The sequence below is a fragment of the Mirounga angustirostris genome, unplaced genomic scaffold, assembly GCF_029215605.1.
Source record: "Mirounga angustirostris isolate CCGP_5_RB_7025 unplaced genomic scaffold, mMirAng1.0.hap1 SCAF_5, whole genome shotgun sequence".
Classification (NCBI taxonomy): domain Eukaryota; kingdom Metazoa; phylum Chordata; class Mammalia; order Carnivora; family Phocidae; genus Mirounga; species Mirounga angustirostris.
This window is the reverse complement of record NW_026991713.1, coordinates 100,181,763-100,204,902: the sequence shown is the minus strand read 5'-3', so window position 1 is coordinate 100,204,902 and position 23,140 is coordinate 100,181,763. Positions and strand designations below refer to the sequence as shown.

The following is a 23,140-nucleotide window of genomic DNA, read 5'->3' as shown; positions in this document are numbered from 1 at the left end:
TGGCACAGAAGAGGTAATCAATCCATTGTGGCTCTCAGAAACCCTGAGCATCCCTCAAAGCAAGGCTAACGACATCGAACTACGTGAGGACCCCTGCTTCCTTCACTTCTCTGGCCTAGAGAGAACTAGGTATTAGCATCCTGTGCTGGAGGGACTCAGGATGACTGACCTATGACAGTGAGGAGCAAGGAAATGAGCCACCTCGCCTGAGTTGGGTCCCCCTCGTTCTACAACCTGCTGGAAAGCCAGTCAGCCCCCCGATGAGGCCACTGCCTTGACTCAGGGCACCCTCTCCCAAGCCATTGCCAGACCAATTCCAGGGCTTAGAGAAATGATCCACATCCCTCTGCCCCACGGCAGGCCCTGGCCCAAGAAAGGACAGGCCAACCCACCTGGGAACCGCTGACCTCCGCACTGTGGATGCCCGTGATGGTGTCGATCAGGTTGTGCGCCTCGTCGATGAGCACCACCTGGCCCTGCAGCCGGATGCCCGCGGCCTGGCGGGTGGCCGCGTGCAGCAGCATCTGGTAGGGCAGCACCACGAGCTGGGGGGAGGGGCGGCCGCCTGAGCAGTTGGGGGGGGCTCCCTGCTCCAGCAGGTGTGCCCCACCTACTCTAACTGCCTGGTGCGAACAGTTTGTAGTTCCCAGCCAGGATGTGCACAGGGACAGTTATAGCACGGTACTGTGCTTTTAGCAACAGACCCTTGCCTCAAGTTTTTCTGTGGAACATCAAATACGAAACAGACAAAACCGGAGCCAGTCTGACTCTGACCGAACCAAGAGTGGGGGTGGAGAGAAGGGAGCAGAGAGGCGTGTGGAACTCAGCCTCATCCGTACCCCCGAGGTCGCTCCCGAGGCACCCGAGGTTCCTCAAAACACAATGAACACCCCTGGTATACTAGAAGGTAGCCCTGCATTCTGGTCCTAGAGCTGCCGCTTCCCAGCTAGGTGACTCCGGGAAAGTCACTTAACCTTTCTGAGCCTCAGTTTTCTCGTGGGCAAAACTCTGAGATGATTTTACTGGCTTTTTCTAGAGGCAACAAAAATAAATGCATTCTGTAAATTTTTAGGTGCTACTTGTGAGGACGATTTTCCAGTTAAAAGAATACTGATAAAGTGAAACTCCAGAAAACTGGAAACTTAAGGCCCAGCTTTAATCCTGGCTCCATTATCCACCTGCTGTGAGAAAACACATAAATCGTTTAGCTATTCTGGGCCTGTGTCCTTGCGTGTATGTATGGATAATACCTGCCTTTGCTTTTTCAGTGGGATACTACAAAGCAAAAATGAGGCAACAAGTGTCTCAAAAAGTTAAGATCATGAAAAGCTCAGGACATCTTACCATATCTACACACAGGTATCTATGGCACTGATCAGGGGACGTGGCAGACAGACCCCAGGAAGGGCATGCAACAACGGTGGGGGCTGGGAAGGTTCTGGAATTTCCCTCGAGCACCCATGCAACACAGTTCAGGGCAGTATACTAACAAGCATTTAACTGCTGTGTAAAATCATTACTAACACTGTTCCCTGAATCTCTGAAAACCTACCTCATCTTTTCCTGCTTATATGGAATTCTCCACAAATGAAACCCTATTTCCAAAAGTCACTGGAATTAAGCAATAGCAAGAAGACAGTAAAATCACACCAAACAACAATATTTTTGATCTGTCAAATGGGCAGTTTTTCTGTGTAAAGATGAGACTCAACATGGCAAGTCTAGAGAAGACAGTCTTCTCCCACACTGGCAGGTAGGTACCTACATCAGGACGGGTCGTCTGAAAGGCCATTTGGAAACAAATTTCTGTTCCTCAGCACCCTGACTGCATCCTCTCAGCTTCCCGCGGCCCCGCGCCCCCGGACTCTGGTTTCTCTAGGACTGCACACCCCTTCCCAGTTCTTATGTGCTGTCCCCAATAAGGCCATCTGTTCCTACAACCCAGAGCCACAGGGGACCGGGGGCCGCCCCCACCCCCACGCACTAGGACAGAGGGGGTGACAGGTCACCAGGGTGCTTTGTGCAAGTCAGTCCAACCACGGCCAGGGACATCCTCCCGAATTAAGAGGAATGAGGAAATCCCTCGTGGCTGAGGCCACAAGAGTTACTGCCCAACCCTCCAGGGTCTTTACCTGGGCTGCTGGAATGGCAGACCGGCTCCCGTAATAGGGACAGGCCCGAGCCTCCTTCCCCAGGGCCACCAACTGCTCAATGTCCTTCACCCCCACCAGGACCTGGTCTCGGAGGAACTGCAGCTGCTCGTAGCCATAGAAGGGGCAGGTGGCCCGGCGCTCCTGCCTTCTCCTCTTGGGCTTCTCCTCCTCAGCTCTGCTCTTCTCTGAGGGGACAAAGGCACAAGGAATGAGCCCTGTCCACGCGGCGGCAGTGGGTCCATAATGTCAAGACCCAATTCCATGGGGTGGGGTCTAATAAACCCTCCCCAGTACTGCTTAGGATGGTCTCACCATTCTGGCATTTAACTTTTGTGTTCTCTAGAAAAAGCCAGTAAAATCATCTCAGAGCCAGGGTTCTGGACTAGACACTGACCCAAAAAGCAAAACACCTTTTCCCAAGGAGACGATCTTAAGGAAGGACCCTGCTGCCTGCTCTGCCCTCACTGCCACTTAAGACACTATCTCCCAGGTCCCTGGTCCGCTTCCGGCCCACTCCCCACCCCTTCTCAGCACTGCCCAAGGCTACATGACCGTCCCAGAGGCTCTCTGCACAGCTCCAGGCGCTGGGGGCTACCGTGTTTGCTTCTCTGCATCTCCATGCAGCGGTCATTGATGAGCTGTGCAGAACCCAGGGTTTTCACATCTTCATTTATACAAAGATTCTAGAAGACAGAAGACAAAGAGAGAGTCACAGCGATGGCTACACAATATACAGCAACCCTCTGGGGCCTGCCCAGCCCTGCCAAGAACCAGCAGAGGCCAGTCCTCCCATCACACGGCCTGCCCTGGATCCACCATCCTTCCACGCCTGGAAGAGGAAGACGAAGGCCCAGAAGAGGGAGCAGGATGGCACCCAGGCCAAGATGCAATGCCTCTGCGTACCTGCCGAGAGCCGAGGGAGACAAGCCGGGTGTCTTTGCCAAAGGGGCTCCTCTGTACCTCGTGCACAAACTGAGCCAGTTGGGAGTGCGTCCGACTGCAGTAGTAAATCTGCTCCGAGGAGAAGCATGGGATTTCAAAGAGGAGACTACAACATCTCCATTCTCTGCACATCAAGGAACACATGGCCTAGGAGGCTGAGGGACTGGGGAGAGTGGCCACAAATACACACACCTAAAGCAACGGGACTCCGTCCCACAGCAGATCTCAGCTAATGCAGGGCCCAGGCAGTCCCCACCTCCCCCTCAGCTCCAGAAGTTTACAAGAACACCCACAACATGGAGCTCCTCCCATCAGTCCTGCTCAGCCGAGAATCCAGCCACTTCACAGGGCTTGGTCATCTTAGGACAGGCTGCCTCCCTGTGCTGAGGCTCCCAAATGGGAAAGATTAGATTCTGGGGAGCATGTCCGGGGTGGGCTGTCCACACACATCGCCCAAAGGACTTGGGGGGCCAGGCTCGCAGTAGGGCAGGGGGAGCTGAGCTGTGTTCTATGCTCCTGAGATTGAGAAGAGCAAGAAGAGGAAAAGAGACATAGGGGGAAAATATCTTTCAGCAGAGAAAACAAAAGTCTTACACGAATAAACCAAATGTTTTTAAACATGACAGGTGTCAGAACCCTTCGTACCTCAAAGCACTCCGTGCCAATGAAAACACAAACAAGAGAAGAGGGAGCCAAAGGGCAGGGTGCTCTTGCTCAGGCCTGCCCTCACCCCCCACCACCCCCAGAGACAGACACCACCAGTCCATGGGCCTGCCAAGTGAGCCCCTCAACACTGAGGTCTGGGGAAGAGTCAGGAGGCTGGAGGTTCTTTGTCAATGACAGAGTGAGAAGCAGCCAGGGAGGGGACACAGAGCCCTGGACTCAGGACCAATCCCAGAATACCCAGGACACAATGTCTCACCTTAGTTACATGTTCTTCCTCTGGGTCATCCTCATCCTCGTCCACTCTGAGAGAGAAAATAACACGGGAACTCAGAGAACTCAGTCAACTAAAAACACACTTACTGAGCATCTACTGAGTGCCAGCAACTAGCCCTGGACCTAAACCAGCAAGATGCAGTTCCTGTCATCGGAGGCCAGCACAGCTGAGGCTCGAGTGCTGAGCCAGAGGGAGACAGACACATCCCAGCAACAAAGTTCCACCAAAACAAGGGCTTGCTTGCTTGCTCACTTGGTCAGAGAGACATGCCGGGCTAACACCAACCCCATCCTCCCATTCCCATTCACGAAGGCAATGAGAAAGGGGTACGGTATTCCCAAAGCCGAGGTTCAGCATCTGACTCTGTCCTTACTGTCCGCCCGCCAGCAAACTGGAGTTCTCTCAGCTCCCCACAGAACTTTGTTCTTACCACCTCAAAGCCTTGGACATGCTGTTCTCTTCGCCTGGAAGGCGCTCTCCCCTCACGTCCTCTTTTACCTAGCCAACTCTGTCAACCTTGAGACGCCCACGTAAACACTGCCGCCTCTGGGCAGCCTTCCTCAACCTCCCTAGAGGCTCAGCTGGCCCCTCAACACACTGCTGTGGCCCCCGCACCTGTTCTTTGCAATACCCATCTCGTTCAAAACCACCCATTCTTGGTCTGTCCACCTCTCCAGACTCACGTCCACAGGCAGGACTCGGGGGTGTCTTGCTTCTGTGAGGGCCAGGGGGTCCCACCCCAGGGCTTGGCACACAGCAGGAATTCCATGCACATTTCCTGAGGGAAGTCACAACTGACTGACTGACTGACTGAAAGATGCTGTCACCCAGAACCAGACAAACCTCTTCTCTCCTTGGTACCTTACCCTTCCCAGCAATAAATGAAGAGCCCCCGTGCACTGAGGAACTGGGAGGGAGGTCAAGCCTGCATTACAAGGCTGAATGATTAGTCAACATTATTAGTCTAGGCTCCCCAGGAAACAAAATCTTTTTACAGATACACTCCCCCTACAGGGCCATCACTGGGATTCTTTCTGTTCACCTGGCAAATTAATTTTTTTTTTTAAAGATTTTATTTATTTATTTGAGAGAGAGAGAATGAGAGACAGAGAGCATGAGAGGGAGGAAGGTCAGAGAAGCAGACTCCCCGCTGAGCAGGGAGCCCGATGCGGGACTCGATCCCGGGACTCCAGGATCATGACCTGAGCCGAAGGCAGTCACTTAACCAACTGAGCCACCCAGGCGCCCTTAATTTTTTTTTTTTTTAAGGCAGAAATATTAATTCCCTTGGGCAATCAGAAGTAGAGTTATTTATAGGGTTGCCTTTCCGGTCAATAAATAAATAATTTTTCAGTCCGCTTTATCTCACGGGCCTTGATTTAAATCACATACAAGGTAAGCAAACTCAACAGGATCTAGATAAGAAGCTGGATGTGTGAAGAAATGAAGAGGAAAAATTTTATATTCAGAACTGGTTGGGGCACCTGGGAGGCTCAGATGGTTAAGCGTCTGTCTTCGGCTCAGGTCATGATCTCAGGGTCCTGGGATCGAGCCCCACCTCGGGCTCCCTGCTCAGCGGGGAGTTTGCTTCTCCCTCTCCGCCACTCCCCCTGCTTGTGTTCACTCACTCTCGCTCTCGCTGTCAAATAAATAAATAAAAGCTTTAAAAAAAAAAAAAAAAGGAATTGTTGCGTTCTAAGAGCGGCTCCTGTCTCTCGAAATGCCAGGACATGGAAGCTGTAGAAGTTAATCTGCAGGATTAATGGCTCAGGCCCAGGCCCTGAGTAGCATTTTGTTTCTCTAATGGTCACAAACTCCACTCAAGTTCTTTCTCTTGTCCCCAGGGGGGGCTCTCGAGAAGTACAAGAGCGGGCAAGTAACCCTGGAGGCAGGTGGCAAAGGGTTTACAGAACACTCACTGCTCCTACCTCCCCGAGGCGGGATGCATAAAGAGGTCTGGCCATCTCAGCCCTGGCAGGGTCAGAAGTTTTGGTTCTAATCCAGGTCCTGAAATCTGCGCTTAAGGGTAGGCCTCTAGCACCAACAAAGAAAAACCCAGGGCCAGATGATTTCACTGGCGAATTCTACCAAATATTTAAAGAAATGATGCCAACCCTTCTCCAACTCTTCCAAAAAACTGAAGAGGAGAAACACTCCCAAACTCATTTTATGGGGCCAGCATCAGTCCAATACCAAAGCCAGATAACGACACTACAATGAAAGAAAACTACAAGCTAATATATATGCCCGCTAAATATAGATGCAAATGTTCTCAACAAAATATTAACTGAATTCAACAGCACATTAAAAGGATCATGCCCCATGATCAAGTGGGATTCCTGCCTGAAATACAAGGATGGCTCAACATATGCAAATCAGTAAATGTGATACATCAATCACAGGATAGATAAAAGTCATATGATCACCTCAGTAACACAGAAACAACAAATGACAAAACCCAACACCTGTTCATGATAAAAACTCTTGATGTATGAAGTACAGAAAGAACATACCTCAACAGAACAAAGGCCATCTGTGACAAGCCCACAGCTAACGTCATACTCAGCAGTGAAAGCTTTTCCACTAGGACTAAGACAAAGGTGCTCACTTTTACCTCTTCTCTGCAACACAGTGGAAGTCCTAGCCAAACCAATCAGGCAAGAAAAAGGAAGAAAAAGCATCCAAATGGGAAAGGAAGGAGTAAAACTACCTGTTATCAAGTGATATGATTATACATAGGAAAAGCCTGAAGACAGCACCAAAAAACTGTCAGGACTAACAAATTCAGTGAAGTTGCAGGATACAAAATCAACACACAAAAGTCAATTTCATTTCTGCATACTAACAATGAACTATCTGAGAAAGACATAAAGAAAACAATCTAATTTACAATGGCATCAAAAACAGTAAAATACTTAGGAGGTACAGACTTACACATTCAGAACTACAAGACTGATGAAAGAACCTGAGAAGACACAAACGACAGAATGTCCCATGTTTGCAGGTCAGAAGAATTCATGTTCCTAAAATGTCCATTCTACTGAAATCCATTTATAGATTCAGTGCAATCCTGTATCAAGAGTCCAACAATATTTTTAACAGGTACAGAAAAAAAAAAAATCCCCAAAATCATATGGAACCACAAAAGACCCCAAACAGCCAAAGCAATCTTGAGAAAGAACAGCAAAGCTGGAGGCATCAACGTTCTGATTTTAAACAGTATGATAATCAAAAGAGTACAGTACTGGCATAAAAGCAGTAGAGTAATCAAAGCAGGATGGTACTGGCATTGAAACAGACATATAAGACCAATGGAACAGAACAGAACCCAGAAATAAGCCCATGCGTATACAGTAAAGTAGTATTTGACAAGGGAGCCAAGAATACTCAATGAGGAAAAGACAGTCTCTCCAATATGGTGCTGGAGAAACTGAACAGTCACATGAAAAAGAATGAAACTCAATCCCCATCCTACACCACTCACAAAAACTAACTCAAAATGGATTAAAGACTTAAATGTAAGACCTAAAATCATAAAACTCCTAGAAGAAAACATAGGGAAAAAGCTTTATGACATTGGTCTTCACAGTGATTTTTTCAATATGACATCAAAAGTATAAGCAAAACAAAAATAAGCAAGTGGGACTATGACAAACTAAAAAGCTTTTGCACAGCAAAAGAAACAATCAACAAAATGGAACAGGAACCAAAAAATGGGAGAAAATATTTGCAAACGACCTATCTGATGATAAGGGGCTTACAACCAAAATATGCAAGAAACTCCTACAACTCAACAGCAAAAAAGCAAATAATCCGATTAAAAATGGGCAGAGGAGGGCGCCTGGGTGGCTCAGCTGGTTGAGCGACTGCCTTCGGCTCAGGTCATGATCCTGGAGTCCGGGGATGGAGTCCCGCATCGGGCTCCCTGCTCGGCAGGGAGCCTGCTTCTGCCTCTGACCCTCCCCCCTCATGTGCTCTCTCTCTCTCATTCTCTCTGTCTCAAATAAATAAATCTTTAAAAAAAAATAAAAATAAAAATGGGCAGAGGAACTGAATAGACATTTTTTCAAAGTCATACAAATGGTCAACAGGTACATGAAAAGATGCTCAACATCAATGATCCCCCAAGGAAATGCAAATCAAAACTGCAATGAGCCATCACCTCACACCTGTTAGAATGGCTACAATCAAAAAGATAAGTGTTGGCAAGGGGCGCCTAGGTGGCTCAGTTGGTTAAGTGGCTACCTTCCACTCAGATCCTTCCGCTCAGGTCGTGATCTCAGTTTCCTGAGATGGAGCCCCATGTCGGGCTCCCTGCTCAGTGGGGAGCCTGCTTCTCCCTCCGCCACCCGCCCCATGCACACAGGCGCACAAACACACACTTGCGCACTTTCTCAAATAAATAAATCTTAAAAAATATATATATATATGTAAGTGTTGGCAAGACTGTGGAGAAAAGGGAACCCTGTGCCCTGTGGGCAGGAACGTAAATTGGTGCAGCCACTCTGGAAAAAAGCATGGATGTTCCTCAAAAATTAGAAGTATTAAGTAGCATATGATCCAGCAAGCCCACATCTGGGTATATACCCAAAGGAAACGCAATCCATATCTCAAGGAGATCCCTGCACCTTCCTGTTCACGGCAGCAACTAATGAAAACAACCAAAGTATCCACAGATAGATGAATGGATAAAGAACAAGTCATACACACACACACACACACAGCGTAAAATAGCCATAAAAAGGAAGGCAATTCTGCCATTTGTGACAATACAGATGAACCTTGAGGGCATTATGATAAGTGATGTAAGTCGAAGGACAAATTTTGTGTCATCTCGTGCAGAATCTAAAAAAACCAAACTCCTAGAAACAGAGAGTGGATTGCTAGGGGCTGAGGAGTGGAGTGAAGGTAGTCAAATGGTATAGATCTTTTGAAAATAAATAAGTGACTATCGTTAACACTATATTGTGTATTTGAGAGGTGCCAAGAGAGCACATTTTCAAAGAAATGTTACATACGTGAGGTGATGGTTCTGTTAAGTAACCTCATCATAGTGATCATTTTGCAATACATTCGCATATCAGACCATCACGGCACGCATCTTAAACTCACACAATGTTATATACCTATTATATCTAGAATAAAGCTGAGGGGAAAAGAAAGAAGTCAGGGCAGCCGGGACACTGAGCGTCTGCGGCGAGGTTAGAAGGTGCACAGCAGACATTCTGTGAAGGTTTTCTCCATCACCAGTCAACGGAAGGTTTGAGACCCTGGAGTTACTCTCTACACACATGGTCACCACAGTGTCAATGACAACATGGGACACATGGGACCTGGAGTCACCTTTAGAAGAACAGGAAACACCCCTTCCAAGCTGGGAGCCCAAGAGGAATGACCTCTAGAGGCACTCATGCCTTGGGGAAAGCCACTGATGTCAAAATGACCTTAATGCCCTTCCTAATGCCCAAATCAGGTCACTCCCTTGCCGGCAACAGCCCACAGCCCCGCGACATGGGAGAGAGATACCCAGACCCCTCAGTGGAACTCTGAGGCCCACACAAACTGACAGCTGCCTCTTCTTTGCCTCTCTTCCTCATTCGCTCTTAGCCCCTGGGCCTTCTCTGTGTCCCCCAAACCCACCAAACCTGCTCCCCTTTCCAGACCAGGGCACCAGCAGGCCTCTAACTAGACCTCTCCTCCCAGGTCTTCCCACGGCTCTTTCTCACCCTTCACCACCTCCTCGGAGGCCTCTCCTGGCTTCACCTAGAGATGCAACCCCACACTCTACCCGCTGCACCCAGCTTTATTTTCCTCCTGGGCAAATGCGCTCATTTCACGCACTTACCATCTGTGTGTTTGTCCCACCACCCCCCACCCCCAACCACATGCAAGCTCTCCATGGGCAGGGGGCATATCCAGCGTACTTGGCATCTGGAACCATGCCACACCCAGAGCAGACCCTCAAAGGTCATCTGTGCAACTAAAGCGTGCATGAAAAAGGAGGCTCCCACGAGGGGAAGCATGACCTCTGAAAAGCCTCGCTGTCATCTTCAGGGTCTTCTACTCCACCCAGCAGCTTACTGCTCACAAATCAGAAACCCAGACAGAAACCAGAGAGTGGAAAGAGCAACTCAGGCTAAGGATACGTTGATGGTTTAGGTCCTAAAGCTCCCACGGTGTAGTCCGGGGGCGAAGAGCATGCGACTAGAGCCGGCCCGGCTGGGTGCAGTCCCTCCCCCTCCGCCTCCTAGCCCTGTGGCCTCGGCTAAGGCGCAGCCCCTTGCCGGCTGTGACGGGGAGACACAAACCTTGCGAGGCTACCAGAGTTCATGCACACGAAGCCAGTGCCGGCACAGGGCAGGGCTGGCCACCACTGTCACCACCAGTGACACACGCTCAGGAGGAGCCTGGCTGAGAGCAGGGGCAGGTGGCTGGCATTCCATCCCTTCGGATGCCTGGTGAGGGACAAAGCAGCCTGCCTCTGGGCACAGGAGCTGCTCCCGTGGGAGCCCCCGTGTCGACGAAGGCAGGGGCGGCGGGGTGAAGGAGAAGCGCCATCTTACCCACTAGCTGCTCCCTTCTCCTCGTCGCTCTCATACTCGGCAAGAACCAGGTCCTCCTCCCCAGCCGGCTGCTCCTGCGGCTCGGCCCCTGCTCCTGCCGCTAGCGCCTCCCTGCTGAGGCGGAGGACACGCTCCATTTCTTCTTCCTCTTGTCTCTGTGTAGGAGCACCGCAAGTGGGAGAGAGAAAGAAATCTCAGTCCTGGCGCCCCCACCCCCCAACCGAGTTTGCCTCTGAGTGGCTACCACAGAGGACAAGGCGCACGCCATTACCATGGGCCTCGCTCTCCTACCGGTGTCTGTACCACCCGTATCAGTACCTCAGCTCAAGCTGCAGCTACTGGGCGATGAGAAGTTAGCCAGTGGGGGGCAGGGCCAGCAGACTGAGGTCCTGGCCACTCCGCCACAGGGGCGCCACCGTAAGGCCCCGCGCAGCGTGACGGCGCCGGCGCACCATCCCTGCCACCCCAGCAGAGGACGCTCACCATGCGCTTGGCTGCATACTTGAGCTGTGCATTGTGCCGGATCTGCTGCAGGCGTTCTTCTCGCTTCTTCCTCCTGACCTGCTCCTCCTAGAGGGTGGACAAGCCAGAAAGGAAACTCTTGCTGGAGTCCCCAAGCATGCCCTTCTTGAAGAGTCTGGGGCTCAGCCCAGGGCCTCCATACACGGGGCGGGGCGGTTCTTCCGGGGACTGCAGCATCCCTGAGCCTCAGTGGGGGGGGGTCTGCACACTCCCTCCCACAGCCACACACTCTCAATCCAATTCATTCCCTTAATGGAGTTTGCAGCCACTGAACCGCGTTGCCAATGGCAACGGTGAGGCTCCTTTCCCGAGCAGGTAACGAATGGAACCGTCCACCCCCGTCCACCCCATCTGGAGAAGGCCTGTTGACATCAGCTTTAAAAAGACAGCATGGGCGCAGTACCACAGGCTCAAGAAGGCACCGCAAAGGCAAAGGACGTGCTAACTCCCAGAATCAACCCCAAATTACCAGCCCAGCCCTGTTTCCTGGATGGCTCCCACCTTCTGTCACCCCACCGCTCACCTTCAGTCGGTCTACCAGGTCCCTTTCTTCCTTCTTCTGCACAAACTGAGTCACCCAGTCAGGCTCTCCCACAGGCCTCAGGGTGTCTGGGGTCTCTGTGCAGGATGAGAGAGACAGGGGCTGCTCCTGCCCGTCACTTAAGGGGACAGTTCCAGTTTCAAGGAGACGTGCCTCTTCTTGATGTTTCTTCTGCTCAAAGTCACGGAGCCAGGAAAGGGCCCCACAAATAAGACTTAAAGATTTTCCCTACAGGAAGAAAAAGGTCTTCAAAAACGAGAACAAAAACCAAAGCTTTCCAAATGATGTTTCCCATTTTAATAAAGCCTTCAAGGAAGGTCTAACTTTAAATATCAGAAGGCACTCTAAGACCAACCTGGGAAAGGGCAGGAAGGGAATTAGCAAAAAGATAGCCAGGAAAAATAGGAAAAAAGGAAGAAAGAAAAATAAAGTTCTTGGTTTAATTACATAGCTCACTGTTCCTAAGATAATTTAATGTGGCTTATCAGGTTACATATAAGTACTGCAAGTTAACATAATTAGAAGCTGAGGAATTAGATAAAAAGCCCCCAAAAAGAATTAAGGCCAAAAAATACATGGCTTGAAACCCTATATACACTGTGTCGCCCCCCCCCCCCCAAATTCGTATGGTAAGTCCTAACCCTGAGTGTCTCAGAATGTGAACTTATTTGGAAATACGGTCACTGCAGATGCATGTAGTTAAGAAAGAGGGGGGCCCTGATCCACTAAGACTGGTGTCCTTACCCAAAGGGGAAATTGGGCCACTGAGGCATGCCCAGAGGGAAGGCGATGTGATAAGACACAGGGGAGGATGGCCACCTACATGCTGAGGAGAGGGCCAGAACAGAGTCTCCTCTCACGGCCCTCCAAGAGAACCCTCCCTGCCTCAGAACCCGAGTCTGCACTTCTGGCCTCCAGAGCTGTGAAGAGTAAGCTTCTGTGGTTTAAGCCCCCAGCCTGTGGAACTCTGTTACAGCAGTGGGAGCACTAACACAGTCCTTCTGGGGCAAGAAAAAAAATGAGGCGTGTGTGTGTGTGTGTGTGTGTGTGTGTGTGTGTGAGACAGAGAAAGAGAGAGAGAGAGAGAGAGAGAGAGAGGTAGTACCTTCTTCAGAGCTGCTGCAAGCATTAAGTAAAAGCTAATACCTACTCCAGGATTAGAACAATACCTGGTACATAAGCGAGCAACAGGAGCTAATTTTTTTTTGCTATTATTAAGTAATAATAGTAAGATTATTACATCCTGCAATAAAAACCTATTTCATGAAATTCTTAAAAGGCCCTATGACAGAATGGCATTTCTGAAGAATGAACAGATGACATATCTTTGGAAAAGCCCCATACAGACCATTTGTCTCTGCTTTTGATAAATAAATACACAATGGCAAAGACTTCCGAACAGCACTCCCCAGCAGCAGCTGGACAGCAGCCATTCTGTACACCAGTAAAATGGGGAGCCACCGGCTTTAGTCATCACCAAGCTAGGGGCCGGGGAGCCATCCCCCTAAAACAGTGGCCCAGGGTCGGACACCCGATCAGAGAGCCAGCACCCTCCACTGGAAAGGGAGCTGAGGAAGTTCCCAAGGGAAGGTCAAAGTTATCTTCCCACAATTGTGAACACACTATCACAGAGAAAAAGGAGAACTGAGGCCTGCAATTCTATATCCTCTAGTAAGACAACAAAAATTTAAACTGGAAAATGTTAAAAGGATGTATGACCCAATGCTTTTCTCAGTTAATAAAGTACCCACATAGCTAGCTTTGAACAATGTTATTTCGTGGGGTACCATCCAAGATATCACAGTTATACAAACACCCACACTGTAACAAGCACTGGACTTGATGTTGGGAAGCAGAATTCTCTAGAAAATGCCCACAGGCACAAACTTTACACACGAACCACGGGGCGTCACATTTCCCTGGGAAGCATGGGCTCCAGGTGGAGAGGTCAGCACAATGTGGCAGACTCATGAAAGGCTAAAATGGGGAAGGACAAGAGAAGCAAGTATCATCAGGAACTAAGTGGGGAGCTTGGCCACTGAGGTAAAGGTCTAGCAGGTGAGGCACCACGTGTAATGGTATGGCACCCCTGTGTGCAGTGGGGCACCAATGACAGGACGAAGAACTTACTAGAGGCAGGATTTAGACAATGTCAGAATGGGACGGTAACTGAAGTCACAAAGACAGGAGGCCCTGGAACCAAGAACATCGACAAGAAAGGGCTGAGCAGAGGAACAGGATGCATGGAACAGGCAGAGGGCTGAGATGGGGACCTAAGCCTTCAGGTTAAGCAGGGCAGAATGAACACATGCTCTTCTGTGTCCTTTTCTGAAACACGCTAAAATTACACCAAAGGAATAAAAGAGGCTTAATACCCACAGAAACGAAGAAAGTGGAAGAAGGGAAAGTAACAGGTTTTAGGAGAAATGGAAAGCAGAGAACTGGAACTGAGAGGAGTAAAGGATACTAAGCCTAAGTGCCTGCAGAGATCCCCCCGATTCCTGCTCAGAAGCCCCAAAATTGCCAAGGATGTCCCCTCCCTGCAGAAGACAGGATATGTACCCTCTGGAGGAGCTGAGCCAAGAGGGTTCTGGAGACAGTGGGTCAAGTAAAGGGTGGGGAAGAGGGCCAGACTCAAAGCAGGACACTAAGCAAAAGCCCATGCACCTGAAGCAGCTTTCCCAGGACACCCTCAACAATAATGGCCATCAGGCTGGGACCAGAAGGCAAGAGTTTAAAGGAACCTTCTCTGGAAAAACTGGATGGCTCTAGAGAAATCACACAGTGACTGATCACTAGAGGCCCCAACAGAGAGGCTAGCCCATCAGTCCACAGCCAGCCTGCCCCACAGCTTGTCAGTCAGCCCTGTGGTGGCTTTTTCTTGAACACCAACAGAAGATAGCCAAGGATCACCAGACATTTGAGGAAAGCCTCTCAACAAAACACAGAACCCAAACTGGGGGAGGGAGAAGGATGGACAATGAGACAATGCAGGGTAGAAAAAATTCAAAAATGCTACTTTAATTGATATCCTCAGAAAGGTATTATTTCCATGAAACAAGAACAGGATGCTATTTTTAAGAAGCAGAGAATAAGAACAAGTTCTTAAATATTAAAGATAACAGAAATACACTGAATAGAAAGACTGGACAACAAAGTCAAAGGAATCCTGAAGAAGCAGATTCAAAGCAAAACAAAACAAGAACAAACCAATATGCCCAAAGAGACAAGCAACTAGAAGAAAACATAATTGGAGCACCTGGGTGGCTCAGTCGGTTGGGCATCTGCCTTTGGCTCAGGTCATGATCCGGGGTCCTGGGGATCAACCGCCGAATTGGGATCCCTGCTCGGCAGGAACTGTGCTTTTCCCCCTCCTTCCTGCTCATGCTCTATCTCTGTCTCTCTCAAATAAATAAATAAAATATCTTAAAAAAAAAAAAGAAGAAGAGGAAGACCAGGAGGTCCAAACTCAAAGAATGGGAGTACCAGGAAGATTATCAAATGTGCGAAAACATCTCAGAATGGAAAGAGAGAAGCCTCCAGATGCAAAGTGCCCATCAAGAGGCCAACACAAAAAACTAAACACACTCATCCAACCCATCAACATGGGATTTCAGAATACAAAGGATAGAGGATATCCTGAAACTTTGGAAGGTGGGGTGGATCAGGTCACCAAGGACTGAGGTGCAGGTTGCACTTGATGTCCCAGTAGCAACAATGGAAACCAGACGGTAGAGGAAGCAACTATTAGGGAAAAGCATTCTGCAGCTAGAATTATATACCCAACCCAACTATCACTTTCAGTCAAGTGAAAAGGCACATCAATACATTCTCAGACCAGCAAAGTCTCAAAATCTTACCTCCCATACACCTTCAGGAACATTCTCTACCAAAACAAAGAAGTGAACCAAAAAGATACGGAATCCAGGAAACAGAGAATCCAACAAATACACACAATGTGGATGAATCCCCAAAATATTATGCTGCCTGAGCAAAAGAAGTTAGTCACAAAATAGTACTTTTATATGTTTCCATTTTCATGAAATTTTAGAAAGACAGAATGCATATACAGAGATGGAAAGTGAACCCTGACTGGCTGGGGTAGGGTGGGGTTTGAGGGGGGAACAGCAGCCAAGGGTACAACAAACTTTCTGGGCTGGTGGAACTGTTTTGCATCTTCACTGCAGTAGTGGTTATATGGGGGTTTACATCTGTCAACACTCATTGACTTGTGGATTTAAAAGGGGTATATTTTATTATATGTCAATTACACTCCATAAAGTTGATTTTTTTAAAGGAGAGAAGGGAAATCCCTAGCATTACAGTTGTGAAGTAGATCTTAAGACTAAACTTAGAACTTCAAGAAGGAAGTCTCCAGGGTACAATGGAGTTAGTAATTACTACAGACTGAATTATGTCCTCTCACAAATTCATATGTTGAAGCCCTAACCCTCATGTGACTATTGGAGAAAGGGCCTTCAAGGAAGGGATTACGGTTAAATGAGGTCCTAAAGGTAGAGCCCTGATCTGATAAAACTGGTGTCCTGATAAAAGCGGGAGAGACACCAAATCTCTCTCCACCATGTGAGGACACAGTGAGAAGGGGGCCCCCTACAAGCCAGGAAGAGTCCCTGCCAGAAGCCAGAGGCTGCCCAAACCTTGCACTTCCAGCCTCCCAAACTGAGAAATAAATTTCTGTCCTCTGAGCCACCCAGTCTGTGGTATTTTGTTATGGCAGCCTGAGCAGCCAGACTAAGCTGTAATTTTATGGATGGAATATCATACGGAGAGGCCCCTGGATGGTGTGAGAAAGTGGTGTAGGTATATTAAAAACCAGACAAACTTTAAAAGGCAATTATCAACTCTGGGAAAACAAAAATTATTCAAGAAGAAAACCCATAATCAGCATACTGATTTAGCAGAGGCTAAAATTTTCCTAACTACACTGGGAGGATGGGGCGAGGGAAGGAAAGAAGATGGTAAGAGAGCTACATCTTAGCTATCACAAGAGGAAGGCACAATCACTATAATGAATAAATCAAGAAACAGCACCAAGCTTACAATTTCAGATATGCTTTTCAGAATATACAGGATTTCAGAATATACAAGTATATTTCTTTTTTTTTTTTTTTAAAGATTTTATTTATTTATTTGAGACAGAGAGAATGAGAGAGAGAGAGCACATGAGAGGGGGGAGGGTCAGAGGGAGAAGCAGGCTCCCTGCCGAGCAGGGAGCCCGATGCGGGACTCGATCCAGGGACTCCAGGATCATGACCTGAGCCGAAGGCAGTCGCTTAACCAACTGAGCCACCCAGGCGCCCTATACAAGTATATTTCTTAGGAACCAGTTAAAAGAATTAAAAATACCTGCCCAAAGAACCAAGTTTGATAAACTTTTTAACTTTTTAAATAACACACATTATTTTTGATTAAATTTTTTATGACTTTAAACAAAGGAGAAGGATATGTTCAATGATACTAACTGCTGCAGAGAGATCAAATAAGGACTCGAAACACCCAAATCTACTAATCAGGAAGTCACTGCTGAGACTAAAAACCAGTCTGCGAGGACTGGTAGGGGAAGAAGGCCTGCTGCACCAGGTTAGAAGCCTCCTGTGGGCAGAACTCACCAAGCTCCGCGGGATGACAGGGACAGAGGAGGACCTCCAGGAGGTCGTGGCCTGGCTGGGGGACCTTCGAATCAACACACGCAGCTCACTACCACATAGTACTTTCTAAAGGAGAGGCGGGGACTGCTCACTACAGCCCTAATCCTCCTCCTGGCCACCCTCTAATAAATCCCTCCATCATTCCACTCCTGGAAGGAAAAACTCAGGGGCCTTTGGTTGGATCTCTCCAGCACTCAGTAACTTTGTTCCTGACAACGAAACCAGTATGTTTATAATCTGTGAAAATGCCAAGGTAATTTGTTTCTCAACATCAAAGCAGTTGTGTGCCCAGAACAATGTGGAAAGCTTCGGTGCCATAGGTCTTGGTTTCTACAGGCATTCAAATTCTCCTTTGCCTTCAGCGTAACTGTTCTCAGACCCTGGGGCTGCATTTAACATTTAACAGAGGAAGTGACTGTTACTCAGAAAGATAAACCAAGGGAACAACTTCGCCCAACTTCAAACCATGAAAATTTCTGCCTAGGTTAACAAGCATGCTAGGTGGCTTCTGCAGTGCCGTAATCAGGGTCTCTCAGGACCCTCTTGGTCCCTGACGAGTCATACTTACAGTGCCAGTCGGACTCTCAAATATTCCAATCTTGCCAGCCTCCAACACCCGATACAGCTCTGCCATGAAGTCTTTCTGGATGGAATAGGGTGTGAAGGGAAAAGGGAAATGGATACCACCAACCTCCTGGGTTTTATTAGCCATGATCCTAGGGGGAAAAAAAAAAATAGGCTTGAAATCTAGAACAGTTCCTAAGACCAGTTTCAATACTAGTTATGGAATTTCTCCTCAGGTTGTACACTTTTTTGCAAGCAGAGACCATGTTCTCCCCAAGGTGCCTGCCCTAATGAAGCCATACCCAGCTCATGCAACCCATCTAATGACACTTACCAGAAATGGCTATGCAGAACGCAGCCCAGCAGAGCCCCGAAACAGAAACCGCCCTGCCATTTTACCTGGGATTCCTCTGCTTCTTGGACACCCTTCTAATGCCTCCAGGGAAGGTGTAAAGACTTCCTCTCGAGGTGTGCCCCTGAGGTCAGGGGTGTTGCTCCCGACTAGCTGTGCAACACAGTTCTGCCCATGTCCACAGCGCAGCCTTTGCCTGGCAAAGCTGCCTCACTTAATCCTGCTGCCAATATCTGTAAAATCATGACACACAGGCAGAGAATCACCAGTACAGTTCTTTACGTGGCACAGGTGCACACATACATCCATATTTCATAGGGATCTTTAGTTTGCTTCTTTGTTCGTCCTAGCCTCCATTTCCAGGATAAACCAGAGCCTCCTCCTAAAGCCTTCCCAGCATCAAGAAATAAGAGCTTTTTGTCTGGATGCAGACTGGGAGAACTCTCCTGACAGGGACTAAGCCCTGGCTGGAATTCCAGAGCTCCCCAACACTGAGACCATAGCATTTCTCTTTCCTTGCCAGGCCAAGGTCTAAGAAGAACTTCTCAGCTCCGTGTTTTATCTTTTTTTCCCTCTTCTGAACCACATTTCTCTAAGATAGCTTCTCCATACCCTTTCTTCCTTTAGATTTTTTTTTAATCTTTATTTTAAGTAGACTCCATTCAATGTGGGGCTTGAACTCATGACCCTGAGATCAAGAGTCACATGCTCAACGGACTGAGCCTGCTAGCCGCCCCAACCCTTTCTTTCTTTCATTACCATGTGGAGGACTGACCCTTCCATCCTGGTTCCCACACTCTCGTTGGAAGTCACTGCTCCAAACTATTTGGCAGGCCCATCTCTTCTAAGTACTAGTACTAATCAGTCTGAAATCCACTTACAATCCTGCTACACGACTGGCCTCAGTAAGACTAGTGACAGTGTCAATACATTTATGAAGGGAAAGGTAGTTGCTATGACGTTCTTCCAGTTATAGTTTAGGAGCACCTAACAGGACGACAGAGGCGAAAAACTACAAGGGTGACTATTAAAAACTAGGACCATTCAATACTGAGAGGGAGGCATATAAAAAACAAACAAACAAAACAAAAACAGGAAGAAAAGAGGAAGGTGTCTAACAAATTTTGATCACCTAGTATGTGTCAAACACTCCACAGGCCTTTTTACTATTATCCCAGTTAACCTGCACAACACTGTAAGGATACAGTTGTTGGGTAATCATGCTTCCAGACACTAAGTAATTTTCAAGGGCAGAGTTAACAAGAGAAAAACCAGGGATCCACACCAAGATCCACATGGCTCTTTTAGTCAGATTCATCTCGCAAGAGATAATCAGCAGAGCCAGAAGGGAGATCTAATGAAAATATACATATTGAGAAATTATGCAAAATCTGCGAAAACCTACAACAGAAGCCACTGACAGAGTGGGATTTCTAGAACTACAAAGTAATCCAGATCCTAAGAGAGCTCCAAGAACTTCCCCACCAAGTAAACACCCACAGATTGCCCTTCTGCTGCTCAGTCCTATGCCAGATGGAGCCACTCACTGACCTCCGCTTACTCATAGCTTCTGCTTACCCCAAACTTTGGGTGGCACAGGGCCTCTTTGGCGCCCTCTACCTGTGAGCTTGCCTGGCAAATGATGGACATTTAGGACATTTCGCAGAGAAGCCTCCCCCTCTATTTGGCCACCCTATTCGGGTCAAATACCACTCCCTATCCAAACACACACACACCACCCTGCTTGAAGTCACTCTTTTGTCTCATTACCCTGTATTTAATTTCTTCATAGCTCTTAGCATTAACTGAACTTATTTTATTTATAATCCTTTCATACCAGAATATACATGGCATAAGAGGAGGAACCCTGTCGGTCTTGTTCTTCCCTGCCCCCAGCACCAGAATAGGTACTTTGGCACCTAGCAGGCATTCAAATAAATTTTGATGAAATGAATGAATAGCCAGCTTGATATGGTGGCTGTAGGCAAAGGTTTCTGTTCTTCAGAAGCGTGGGCAGAGGAGGCCCCACAACTAAAATATCTAGTCCAAGGGCCAGTTCTTTAATGGTTTCCAACTGCTTTCATATAACCTCACAGCAACCCTGTGTGATATTTTTATTAGCTCTATTTTATAGATGAAAACACTGAGACTCAGAAAGGCTGAGACTTGACCAGTCACTCAGCAAGTGCTTGAACCCAAGACTTGAACCTCCATCTGCCAGACCTCCAAGCCCCTGGGTTTTATAGTTCATCCTTCTTCCTCCCACCAGGGCAAGGCTACTGAAAAGAAAGACTTGGTTACTAAACTTCAGAATGACAACATGAAACAATATAGAAGAAAGGTAATTATTATTTCACTTCCCTGTGGGTGGTAATTATGGATCTCATTATTCCAAAAGTAGCACAAGCTAAATCATAAGTTAAAGAAGCATTTGCATAAATGCTTGAATAATGGATTCACTAAGTGCTATTAAGGATATTTGGTGTAACTTTTTCTCACCTCTTCAGGTTGGTTGTGTGGTGGACAACCACGACCCCGCAAACAAGTTCTCCCTAGAATTTCCCACCAGTGCTAAGGTACACACCATACGCTTATTAAATGAGATAAAATAGATGAAAGTATCTCAGGTACTTGTTAGTTCTCAAAGTTCATTTTCTTCAGTTCTCAATCATCACTCATTATTTACTTGCGTATAAACTATAGCTACAGACTGAATTGTGTCCCCCCAGCAAAATTCAAGTGTTAAAGGTCTACTCCCCAATACAGACTATATTTGAAGATAGGGCTTTTAGTAGGAAACAAGTTGAACAAAGTCATAAGAGTGGGGTCCTAATCCTTCTAAAGACGGGTGACCTTGGAAGAAGGGGAAAGAGGGAACTCTCTTTCCACACCATGTGAGGATGAGGAAGAAGGGGGCCCTCTGCAAGTCAGGAATAGAGCTCTCACAAGGAACCAAATACACCAGCACCTTAGACTTCCCAGACTCTGCAACCGTGAGTAAACAAGTTTCTGTTAAGCCCTCCAGTCTAAGGTACTTTGTTATGGTAGCCTGAGACAACTTCCAGCCAGCAACTATTGTGCTGTTAGGCTCCTAAAATACTTCAACTTCACACACCTGGGAGACAACACAGCCCTAAAAGAAGAAAAGCTTCCCTACACCGGCTGCTAATCCAGAGCCACAGCTTGGTGCACAGCTGCAATGCTCCAAGATCTGGAGAGACAGCCCGGCCCACAACCCCCACATTCTCACCTTGCGGGAGCCTTCTCCCTCCCTCCCAGCTCCATCCTCGGAGCGCTCACGCTATGTAAGAAGAACCTGCTACTTATTAGCATTTATTTCCACTTTTATGACACCTCCTCCAACAATCTGGTAAATTTCATTCATCCCAGTCCTCTAGACTGAACCCTACTCCACTTTGATTCCCTGACGGGCAGTAGAGCGGAGCCTTTAACAGTATGGGAACTGGGCTCCGGTGGCCAAGTCTGCGATCCCAGCTTATGTTAATATCCCTAGGCCTCAGTCTCCTCATCTGTAAAAGAGAAACAGGTAACAGCACTTACTCATAGCGTTGTAGTGATCACTAAATAAGGTAATTTATGAAAAGCGCCTTAGCACAGCCGGGCTAAATTGAAGCCCCCTGACGCAGGGTAGCTGTTCTCACTCCGAAGCGCAGCTCCAAAGCCACTGCAGGTCCCACCCTCATTGGTCTGCCCTTTCCCCTCGCATAGGTTTCTAGCCCGCCAATCACACGTTGGCCCCGCCCCTCCGACTCCAAAACCTTTTCCCGCTCCCGGCTCGCCCTGCCCCTCTGCACAACAGCCCGCCGCGTTTGCGTTTCCACCGGCGTCTACCCTCTCTCCTGTAGCTTCGCCTCGTCCTCACGCGGTACCGCGCTCACCCTCTTCGCCGGCGGGACTGCTTCGCTGAAGCCGGGGAGATGAGGCGTTCGAGCAGAAAGTCGCGTAATTTCAAACCGCGGCGCACCTCCGTTGACGTCGGCCCCCGGGAGGAGCGTGCTGCGTTGCCACGCCCCCGCGCCACTGCGCCTGCGCAACCCGGAACTCGGAGGGGCGGGGTAGGGTGATTCGCCTTTTGTACCTCTGCGCTTGCGCAGCGGGTTCAGAGCTTGGATTTTTTTTTTTTCTGGCGCTGGAAGGCGTCGTCGTGACAGAACCTAGAGGCTGGGGTCAGGGTACTGGGCTTTCTACCTTTGCCCTCTTGCCAGGTGCAGGATGTTTCAGTGATCCTCCTCCGATTGGCGCCAAATGTACTGAGCTCAACAGTTCCTTGACTTGATCAAATTGACCAAACACGCAAACGATGAGATGCTGTAGCCAAAAATCAGGAAACCCGTATTCTAGTCCTGGCTCTTGTCAGGCCTTATGAGTGAACCTCAGTTATTTTACTTCTAAAATGGACGGCATCTGCCCTGCTCACCTCGACAGGGTTGGGTTGTGCAGGGTCTTGGATATCTTGAAATCGTGTAAATTAAAGCACTCTAGAAGAAGAGTTTAGATAATTGCTCCCACGAAGTGCCAGGTACTCCCCTGAGGGGGCAAGGAAGATAAAGCACCAGCCCTGCCATCAGGGAGCACACCTTCTAGTTAGAACAAACATGTCACCTTCACCTCTCTAGACTTGGGTTCTCCTTTGTTCACTCTGGGAATTAAGACCTATATCTGATCCCTACCAACTTTCTGAAAAGTATGTCCAGTGTGTGTTTTTTCCAACACCACCAAACTGAACTCATTTTTGACACTATCTGGAGATAGCGTTAGATCCTACAGGTTAAGGGCTCAGTCCTACAAGACTGCTCCTGCCCCCACTTCAGGCACCAATTACAGGTCTAGGTTGTTACCGGTGCTTCTGACCCACCAGGCTATAGTTGATGGG

The 23,140-nt window shown here is 48.2% G+C and overlaps 1 protein-coding gene across 19 annotated transcripts in view; it reads right to left on the bottom strand.

Annotated features, from left to right (window-relative positions):
- DDX11 (DEAD/H-box helicase 11) overlaps window positions 1-22,295 on the bottom strand; it is a 34,354-nt gene extending 12,059 nt beyond the window's left edge. For 2 of the 19 annotated variants that reach the window (XM_064591724.1, XM_054507251.2), the window contains exons 1-11: window positions 21,808-21,973; window positions 18,294-18,479; window positions 17,899-18,046; window positions 11,644-11,889; window positions 11,082-11,168; window positions 10,599-10,753; window positions 4,018-4,063; window positions 3,057-3,164; window positions 2,749-2,836; window positions 2,133-2,338; window positions 393-545 (exon numbers count right to left, since the gene is read on the bottom strand). In XM_064591724.1, coding sequence (XP_064447794.1) covers window positions 393-545; window positions 2,133-2,338; window positions 2,749-2,836; window positions 3,057-3,164; window positions 4,018-4,063; window positions 10,599-10,753; window positions 11,082-11,168; window positions 11,644-11,889; window positions 17,899-18,042 — 1,233 coding nt within the window. In that variant the 5' untranslated portion in view covers window positions 18,043-18,046; window positions 18,294-18,479; window positions 21,808-21,973. Of the gene's footprint in view, window positions 1-392; window positions 546-2,132; window positions 2,339-2,748; window positions 2,837-3,056; window positions 3,165-4,017; window positions 4,064-10,343; window positions 10,491-10,598; window positions 10,754-11,081; window positions 11,169-11,643; window positions 11,890-17,898; window positions 18,047-18,228; window positions 18,480-21,807; window positions 21,974-22,098 lie in introns of those variants that run through there. The other 17 variants (XM_064591720.1, XM_064591721.1, XM_054507242.2 and 14 more) reach the window with 15 other exon arrangements.
- Window positions 22,296-23,140: the final 845 nt, after the last annotated feature.